General features: G+C 41.9%; 1 protein-coding gene across 2 annotated transcripts; it reads left to right on the top strand.

Moving 5' to 3' along the window:
- The first annotated feature begins 332 nt into the window (after window positions 1–332).
- Window positions 333–9,711, top strand: rpn2 (ribophorin II). Of its 2 annotated transcripts, XM_086087893.1 has the most exons (18): window positions 333–420; window positions 741–935; window positions 1,027–1,118; window positions 1,527–1,702; window positions 1,778–1,853; window positions 1,954–2,088; window positions 2,912–3,088; window positions 3,181–3,299; window positions 4,024–4,129; window positions 4,511–4,602; window positions 4,682–4,796; window positions 4,882–5,076; window positions 5,182–5,268; window positions 5,348–5,443; window positions 5,743–5,818; window positions 7,770–7,899; window positions 8,727–8,825; window positions 9,219–9,711. In XM_086087893.1, the coding sequence occupies exons 1-17, from the start codon at window positions 408–410 to the stop codon at window positions 8,776–8,778; spliced, it is 1,932 nt and encodes a 643-aa protein (XP_085944019.1). In that variant the 5' UTR covers window positions 333–407; the 3' UTR covers window positions 8,779–8,825; window positions 9,219–9,711. The 2 variants fall into 2 exon arrangements, with proteins under 2 accessions (XP_085944019.1, XP_085944020.1); XM_086087894.1 differs by lacking the exon at window positions 8,727–8,825.
- The last annotated feature ends 498 nt before the right edge of the window (window positions 9,712–10,209 follow it).

The following is a 10,209-nucleotide window of genomic DNA, read 5'->3' as shown; positions in this document are numbered from 1 at the left end:
TGAGGGAATTTTGCAAAAATAATAAGGTTAACTAAATTAAATTGTGTGCGGATACTCTCATATTTAAAATAAAATAAAAATAACATGCTTCCGAAGAAAATAGGGGGAAATTATGATCTATAATTAATTGTGTCAATTTGATTTTTTTTGTGCACTAACAAGAACAGACTAAATTAACTATTTCGTTTCTTAATTCACCCAAAAACTACAACTGGATGGATATATTGTTTGGATCAAATCTATGTATCATGTTTTCATTATTCCCGCAATTCTTAAGAATGTTTAAAAAAGAAAAATAATCCATTATTGTGAAAACACAAACCGGATATTACTTTCTCCTTTGACAGGTCGAGTAATGCACCGGAAGTAATCGTCCGTTTTGGTGACGCTGCATTCGACTGCCAGACATGAAACTGTTAAGTGAGTGAATGAATCGTTGTTTTAGCATACACAATTTGAAGCAGTTTTAAAATATATTCAATGTTTATTCTGTTAGCCATCTGATAAGGTGTTGCATTGCGCTGAATATATGTGAAAGTAGCTCACGGCCTCTGTGTCAAAAGTACCGCTGCTTGCTGTCGTTAGCTAGCTTTGGCTTTGTAGCGAACGCCTGCAATGAAAGCGCGACAAAATGAAACGCACCGTTGTGTCTATGAATCGAGAACTGTAGCGATCAAGGCTAACAAAAATACATAACAAACGCGGTAGAGGGGTCAACTTTGATTTTTGTCTGTTCACAGGGCTTCTCGGGTTGCTCCTCCTCAGCCTGGCTCGGATTGGAGCCCAGACGCTCACGCCAGGTCACTATCTTTCCCTCTCCGATATTGCTCGACTTCAAAATCAACTGAGCCAACCCATCTCAGACCTGGAGTCGGCCTACTACTCTGTCGTGGGCCTCACCAAACTTGGAGCCAATGTTCCTGAGCACAAGGCACGTTTTATCCTAAAAGATTGGCCACGTCTTGGACGTTGTATTGAGGTTTGCCTTAATTGAAATTAATGAATGAATTGCAAATTTTTAGGCAGTATGCGAGTTCCTGAAATCGCAGCTTGATCCCACTAGTGTCGACTCAGTCTTCTTCGCTGCGGAGACCAGCCGAGCCTTATCCGGATGTGAGGTATGAACGAGCACATCCACCCTGGTCTTATAATTTCACATATGCCTTGAAGATGTCAAACACATAGTGATGGGGAATTTTGTACCTTTTTTCTAGAGACAGATTTGGCTCTGCCTCCATCCTGTTGTTGCTTCCAATTAATTGATTTAGTTAATTCACATACTGAAAGTGCTAAAAAAAAATCATCAGTTATATTTGAGGTTGTTTGTGGAGGCTGCTTGATAGAAAATTTTAATTTTGCGCAAACTAAAAAACCCATTTCACTAATGTGGTGACAATTAAAAGGCAGTGAAAGTCTGGTCATTTTCAATGTCGGGAAATTGATTAAATAATGTAAACCTAAAGGTTACCTAACCCTTGAAAGCACTAATAACCTCAGTCGGTTTACCATTTTCTGTCATTGCTTAGATCACTGTGTCCAATGAAACCCGAGACATCCTTATGGCTGCTGTCAGCGAAGATTCCACCATGACTCAAATTCACCGGGCCGTGAGCGCGCTGAGCTCCCTGGGGCTTCCTCTGACCTCTCAGGAGGTCGTCAGTGCGCTCACAGCTCGCATCAACAAGGATGACAATGTCATGTCGTAAGTTGTGTTGGGAAATGGAGTCTTTTGTGCGTGAGTGTTTTTTTTGGATCTGATGAATATCTTTTTGGACAGCATTACCTTAGCTCTGCAAACAGCCACCCGCCTTTCCCAGCAGGCAGAACTTGGAGGAATACTTGAGGAAATTGAGGTGAGGACTTTGACATCCACTAGGTGGGGCTATGGTGCTTATCTTTGGCAACAAGCCACATGAGCTGTTTTTTTTTTTTTTTGTTTTTTTTTACTCTCAGGATCTGACGGCACGTTTAGATGATCTTGGTGGCATCTTCCTCCATTTTGAAGAAGGACTGGAGGCCACTGCCACGTTTGTTACTGCTGCGTATGCCTTGTCAGATCATGTGGATGTAGAGCCGCCTCTCAAACAGGTTGGATTATATGTTGTATGTCATTGCCAATCTGTGGGCGAACGTGGGCCGTTTTTTTTTTTTTTAAATGGACAGATGTGCGAGGTCAATGAGTTAAAATACAAATGTATAAAATAGTTAAATATTTTTTTGTTTTAAAAACACTTGGCCATACTTAATTATCCAATTATGTGACAAAATATATAAATTATTGCAAAATCTATGTAACATATTTTTTCCAATTGTGTTTACAATAACTCAACTAATCAATTGCTTAACTCATTCACTCCCAGCCATTTTAACCCCCTTCACTCCTGGCTGTTTTACTGGATTTTGACTGATTTTCCAGGCCCGCAGAATATTGTGTTCTATTGCTATAAAACATGGAAACTACCAAAAGAAGATTAGAGTCTCTTCTTTCATCAGGAAAAAAAAAAGTATATTTCTATCTATTTTGCAGCAATTAGCATTAGAATATAGCTAAGTTTCATCATTATTCTCAAATCTGTTCCAAACATTGAGGAAGAGAGTTTTTCGCAACGTGGCCCTGGTTGATCTCTTATACTCTGCTTCCACCTGCTGGCCGTTTTTGTAACAACTACCATTGCTTCAAGAATTCTCTTCAGTTTAGAGACTGCATCCAAGCCTTCTGTATGCTCTAGCATAAAAAAAACACTTTGTAACCATGGCAATATTTAAAATAGACCGTATTTACACTGTATATGTTTTTGGGAGCAAATGAGCTAAAATAATTGAACAAGATTTGAATAAAAATGTGAATTTATTTTGTAGAAAAATTAAATATGACTGATCTCCTGCCAATGTAAATGTGTTCTTTCCACAGGACCAAGTCATTCAGCTGGTGAACTCCATTTTCAGCAAGAAGTCCTGGGACTCTCTGGCCGAGGCCTTCAGCGTGGCAGGCGCCGCCGCTACCCTCGCCAACAACCGTTTTCATGTTCCGGTGGTCGTCAACACGCATGGCCCGCCCACTGTGTCGCACAGCCAGCCAACCCTGCAGGTATAAATGTGGGATGGACGCCATGGCAGTATTTGTATGTGCGTTCCGTTGAATGAGCTCAAGTCATCGCGTTTGTCGCTCTCACAACGCAGATCCTCGTTACTGACGTCATGTCTCAGCCTCTGGCCTCAGCCAACGTGCAAGTGGAAAGTGCGTATGCGGTGGCCTCCAAGAGCGTCATTCTTGGACAATCGCCGTTCACGCTTAATGAGTAGGTGTCAAAAAAGAGTTATCGGTTTTACGTGCATGGTTGTGTTTTATTTAGTGGTGTCAAAATCAGTGCGTTCATTTTCATTTCCTTTACTGCCGCTCGTTTTTTTTTGGATGCGCGATTAATGACCACCCCTTACTTTGAAAGCCTGTATTGGGGGAATTCCAGTTGCCATGCAGCAGTCATGTCCACGTCAAAATTTAGCAGCAATACATTTAATAATAATGCATATATCTGTGGAGATTGGGGTCAAGTTGTTTTTTACTATTTTAAAAATGTGCAGAATTTTACAAGTTACTTTATGTTAAAGATTAGATAGCTCTTAATATGAAAAGAAAAATGCACTGAGCTGTCACCATCTTACAAATGCAATGATGCCATCTAGTGGCAGAAAAATTACCAACACAAATCAATTTCGCACTGGCTTTTTACAGTACGTCTTTCTAATTCTAACTTAATTTAATGAATTTTTATGAAATGACTAAAAGATGCAGCCGTATTTCTATTTAGGAGTATGAAACTTCGGAACATTTGTTTTATTGTACATTTAGAACAGATATAAAATATCAGATTAATCGTGAGTTCACTATTGAAGTCATGCGATTAATTTCATTTTTTTTTAATTAATCGCCTGACACCTAGATTTATTTCATTTATTTATTGGATGTGCTTTAGTTTTGACGGTGAAGATGTTATGTAAAAATGAATATTTCCTGCTTTTCAGTGGCGTCTTTGAACTGAACTTCATGTCCCAGCAACCAGCCAGTGGATATTACCAGTTCACGGTTTCTGTGACCGGTGATAGTCGCTTGATTGCCAATCATGTTGAGGTGAGATTCAATTTATGTATTTTAATTAAGGGTGAAAAGGGTCCAAAAAAAGCATCTTTGGTTTCGTGCCATAAGGCTTCTTTTTTTTTTTTCTCTCTCAAGGTTTTCTCATTTTTATTTGATGTTTCGTTTTTTGCCGTTGGTTTCCTCGTTTTCGGTTAAGACACTTTCAATGACTTGTTACCAGTGGAAGCAAAGTCCAGAGTGAGGAGGAAAAGCGAGCATCTGTAAAGACGTTAGAAGTGCATTTTTCATAACGGTCCTCTTTTCAAATCTACCAACAATCTTTTTTGTATGGCTCTAATAGTACTTGGCCTAAGCCCTCATTTGATGCATCAATCAATCAATCAATCGATTTAACTTGATGCCGTTGACGTGTAGCTCAAAGTGAAAGTGTCGACGGAGGTGGCCATTACCAACATGGACCTCTCCGTGGTGGATAAGGACCAGAGCATCGGCACAAAGACGAGCAGGTGAGAAATGGAAGACGGCGACGCCTTTTTGCCTTCCGCTCGGGAGTGACTGACTCGATGTTGTTTTCAAATGGCGCAGAGTCGAGTATCCTTCCAAAGCCAAGAGCTCATTCACAGCTGATAGCCACCAGAACTTTGCCATGGCCTTCCAGCTGGTTGATGTCAACACTGGAGTTGAACTTCTGCCTCACCAGGTGTGGAATCGACGCAGGGCGTGAGCATCCCCCCCCCCCCCCCCCCCGAAAGTGCCTAACGTTTTGCTCCGTTTTTCTCTCACAGACTTTCGTCCGGCTGCACAATCAGAAAACTGGCCAAGAGGTTGTTTTTGTTGCCGAGCCCGATACCAAGGGCCTGTACAAGTTTGAGTTGGACGCAGCGGAGCGCAAAACGGAGTTTGCCCTTATCTCCGGCGTATATTCCCTCGATCTCATGGTTGGGGATGCCACGCTGGAGAACCCCATCTTGTGGAATGTGGTGAGTGTCGCCGTCGCCGTCGCCGCCGTCGTCGCCGTCGTTGTACGGTAAATCTCGTCTTCCGCATCGTGCCCGACGTAACGTTCGCCGTTCGTCTGTTCGCAGGCGGATGTTGTGCTGAGGTTTGCCGATGAGGAAGCCCCGGCGACCATTCAACCCAAAACTCTTTACGTCCCCAAACCAGATATCCAAGTAAAACATCCACTTGAATAATTGTGTTGTATTTTCTGGGTGAAATCCGCCATTTTAAATGCTCGTCTGCCTGTTGCAGCATTTGTTCAGGGAACCAGAGAAGAAGCCTCCAACGGTTGTTTCCAACGCATTCACTGCACTCGTCCTGTCTCCCCTCCTGCTTCTGCTCATCCTGGTAGCAATGCACTCGTATCGTATTTTGATGGCGGTCACGATATGGAAAATGTTGCAATGAGCCAAGTTACTTTTACATTTAGAAAAAACTGCTTACCAGTTCTTTGAATCATGAATAAAATGAAGGTTAATTAGAAGAATACTTTCTCAATTTGAATATCGAGCCCGATTTGATCTTTATCCCAGAATTGAAAGTTTTCAGTTGAGCCAATAAGGCCTTGTTATATTTCCCACTGCTTTTGTTTGCTTTTCCATATGACAAGATTTTGACACATTTTTTGTTTCTGCTCTTCATTGCAGTGGATTAAGCTCGGGGCAAACATTTCCAACTTTAGCTTTTCTCCCAGCACCCTGCTCTTCCATGTCGGACATGCAGGTTGGTCTCTCTTTCGAAACGGTACCCAAAGTTTGCTGTTTGGTTGAAGCGCGACAGTCACGGGTCCGTGATGATGCTGTCGAATTGCTGTGCAAATCTTAGCAAATCCAAAAGTGTCTCCTTTTTTTTTAATAGTGATGTATTGAAATGAAAATTGTTTTTAGTTTGGAACCGAGGCTGATAAAAAACATGAGTACCTTAAAAACCTCAACTAAATATTCCTCCTCTGGATCATTTTCTGCATTTTTCCAAATGTAAGTTGCAAAGGTGGTCCTTCTGTAGGGATGTTTGCTAACGGGTTAGCCTGCAGCATGCTCGCTTTAAAAGTTTGTGCGTTTCAGTGACGAAAGTCTTTTGGCTAGTGATGGGAAAATTAAGTTTCGTGAAGCACTTGCGATACATATGTATTTTGTTTACTCCTCTAGATGGTGCGCTTGGTTCAAAGCAAGGCTTAGCAATATTCCGTTTTTGTTGATTATAGTGGCAGTGTTTGGTAGTGTTTTGCCTTGAATGAAGACCACATTTCCCATGAGGACCAGCCCATAGCGTGGTGAAATCCTCATCTCCCGGTAGTCAGGAATTAAAATTTTTTTTGCCGTGGCTGTGTGAAGGATGAGGTAGTTCATCTGTTTTATGTTTTTTTTCTCTATACAGCATGTTAAAGGGCTGCCGACGTAGGGTTTTACTTCTTTATTTTCAACACGCAAACGGCTGCGCTCCCTCCCTTCCCGCGATGCATTCACAAGCACTTTGTAAAGACGAAAGCACACGACACAACGGGGTCAGTGTGAAAGGGCGAACTACCAAGCTCATGGCTATTGATTACTACCACGCACGTTTCCAATAGCTAACATTGATTGATTGATTGATTGATTACTTTGTATCAGGGACAGTACATATTAATAAACATTCCTGTAAATATGCCAGAATTAGCCAAAAGCCAATTTTTCATCTGCAGTCCCGAGACAGATGTAAATGCCACCCTAGTAAGATACAAATAAATTGCACAACGATAATAGTCCCGTAAAAAAAAAAAAAAAGTGAAAATGACATTTTCTTAACAAAAGCAATACATTTACAAAAATGTACATTAAAAGCAACAAGAGATAAACAAATACAGGAAGCAATAGTGTTGACATTTCTGATGATCAATGAACAGTTTTTTATTTTATTTTTTAGTTTGAGCTTAAATGTAATGTATGTGCATCAGCATAATGATTTTGATGTGAGCATGGAAAGCGACCGACTCGTCCAGTCGGAAAAGAGCCGAGGCCCGCAAAGGCAGCGTCGCTTGGAAAAAAACCCTCGTCTTTGAACGCACGCCAGCGATGGAATGGCCAATATTAGTCCTTTACTGTGCTTTTATCCAGGTAGGGTCCTTTATTTTTTTTATTTTTTATTTTTTTTGTCTCCCCAGAAAAATAAATAAATCATTTCTTAGTTAGTTGTTCAGCTTCTCCTTGATAACAGTAATTGCGTTCACCACGCTCGACTCGACTTCCGTCTTCGTTATGAATGGTGGGAAACGTGTGCCGTAAAACCGTCTGCGTGTTTGTACGGTCGTTTTTTTGTGTGTGTCCCCGCCATCGTCCTCAGAAGTTGTTTAGTGCAAGTAAAAAGGATACAGACCCTCGCAGGTTTCATCAATCGAGCTGTAAGTCAATGTTTCATCGGCAGAATTAAGAAAACACGAGTTGACGGTTCAAATCTTATTTGGCGTTGCTTTCAAAATGAAGATTAGTGCGATGGAAATTGCTTACGTTTCAAGCGCGCCATCTAGCGGAGTCTCAAAATATCACAAATGCTTCATTTGTCCATCGCTACTTTTTGATGATATTTTTAACCTAAACATGCATGAAGCGTTTTATTGTCTGCGTGAATGATGTAACGTAGCGTCGTTTTCCTGTGTTTTATCGTTCTCAAACCTTTTTGCAATTGATTTCTTCCGCAGCTGTGCTGGGCCTGATGTACGTCTACTGGACCCACCTGAACATGTTCCAGACACTTAAGTACCTGGCAGTCATAGGTGCTGTCACATTCCTGGCCGGGAACCGCATGCTGGCACAGAAAGCAGTGAAGAGGTAAATGCGTCGGAGGGCGCGCACAAGGGAACTTCCTTGTCCTTCGTACCGGCGCACAGCGTAGTCGGAGGCCTTCGCGTGTAAATTGTTTCAGTTTTTCGAGGGCTCTTGATAGTTCTTCGAAAATTGCTGTCCTTGTGTCTTGGCACAGGGCGGCACGGTGGCTGACTGGTTAGCACGTCCGCCTCCCAGTGCAAAGGTTGTGAGATCAAGTCCGGGCTTCGGCCTTCCTGGGTGGAGTTTGCATGTTCTCCCCGTGCTTGCGTGGGTTTTCTCCGGGTACTCCGGTTTCCTCCCACATTCCAAAAACATGCATGGCAGGTGAATTGGACACTCCAAATTGTCCATAGGTGTGATTGTGAGTATGGTTGTTCGTCTCTGTGTGCCCTGCGATTGGCTGGCAACCAGTTCAGGGTGTACCCCGCCTACTGCCCGAAGCCAGCTGGGATAGGCTCCAGCAACCCCCGCGACCCTTGTGAGGACAAGCGGTACAGAAAATGGATGGATGGATGGATGGTGTCTTGGCACGCAAAATTCGATATCAGTGCACACCTGAGCCCGTCAAGTATCTGATTGAGCAATTTATCACTAGTTTTTGTTTAATTTTTTTGTAATTACATATATATTTATTTATTTATTTATCACTTGCCCACTGCCTGAATGTTTCTTTTGCTTCACTTCTTTCCCTTTTTTTTTTTTTAATTATTTTTCTGCAAGTAGGCAACTTAAACTAATGAGGTCTCGCTGCCGTGCGACTTTCTCGTCGCCGCCGTCGTCGTCTTCGTCTCCTTTATCCACATGCCGCTGTCTCTTTACTCCTCTTGCAGGATTGCCGCTGAGCAAAGTAGTAGGTTGGCAAAGTATCGGAGCCTCCGATAAAGCGGCCGTTTTTGTAACAAACGAGCCGGTTGCGCTCCCAGGCTCAAGTAAGGGCTTCCACGTGCTTTTGTGTCACGGCTGGCAGCATGCGTGGCTGTGCGGTGCCCCCCCCCCCCCCCCCCCGCTCACTCATCCTAACTTGCTGGTTTGCCTTCTTGCACTGATCACGCCATGAACATGACAAGTACTCGATAGCCATGTCCATGCTGCATTGTTCCCCATTCATTGATTTACCTCTGCCTTTTTTAAGGTTGGTGTGTTGTGAGCCAAAGTCATCAGCATTGTTCGCATCATTGATTTTTTTGTTTTTTGTTCTGCTGTGTATTTAAATGCATGTCCAGCCTTGTCACATTTTTGCTTTTAATGATTATTATTATTATTTTTTTTTTTTTATCAAAGCCAGTAATATAAACGTGTTTTTTTTTTCTTCTTTTCTACAGAACTGAGAAAAAATGATCTAAATACATGAAACGAAGACACTGAAGGAGCACGTTTCCCCCCCCCATCCCTTGGAGTCGATCACCGAAACATCCCATCACACTTTGGAACAGTTGAAAAATGTGTTGCTGAATGAAAGGAAATTGAGGAAGCGTAAAAACGTCTTTTGCGACTGCTCCGCTGTGTTGCAACGCTGTTGATCATTGCACTTCATCTTCCTGTGAGATTATTTTTTATTTGTTGTACAACATGCAAATGTTGTCGGTGTGCTCTGATTTTATTTTTGTGGTTTCTTGGTGGAGTGTTTTTTTTTGTTTTGTTTTTTTTGTACATCCTCTCAGTCCAGTTGCAGCGCGTCGGGATTCTTGTCAACTTGAAACTGTACCAACAGCGCGTTTCCTTTTTGATACAAATTTGAATCCCCAAGATGAATTGTTCATCTCACAATTTGAGCACACGGTTGGTCTTTCTAAGAAATAAAGAAATGGAGGTGAATTAAGTTCTGTCTTGACTTCATTCAAATGTTGCTTTGTTACCCGGATCTGGGAAACATACGTTTGGTTATGTTCAGGAAAATTTTTTAAAAGTATAAAAACGATTACATCTCAGAAGAATGTTCAATAATTTAGAAGAAGGGGAAGGTTTACTGAATGAAAGACTTGTCAATCCAAATTTTGTCATTGTGATTTTTTGGGGGGGGCAGTAAGGACATCAAATTCATTAATTTTATCCAAAGTGGATTTTTTTCCCCCTCCAATTTTAGGCAAGTGGTCGCCATCCATTCGCGAAGCGTTTTACCGATCATCATATTCTATAGCACTTACTCGGGCGCTTGTCAGTAATGGACCTTTAAAATCGTCATCACTTTGGCCTATTGCGCCCCCTGTCTGTTGGCTCCACTGCTCCTCTGGAGTTTAACTTTATGAATCAAGCTTTAAAGCGTATTGCATCTATGTCCACTAGATGGCGATGAAGACACAACACTACCTTTCT

Source organism: Leptonotus elevatus, chromosome 10 (genome assembly GCF_054856555.1).
Source record: "Leptonotus elevatus isolate MCC_2025b chromosome 10, RoL_Lele_1.0, whole genome shotgun sequence".
Lineage (NCBI taxonomy): Eukaryota > Metazoa > Chordata > Actinopteri > Syngnathiformes > Syngnathidae > Leptonotus > Leptonotus elevatus.
Note: the sequence above shows the minus strand (reverse complement) of the source record. Positions and strands in the feature narration are given on the sequence as shown.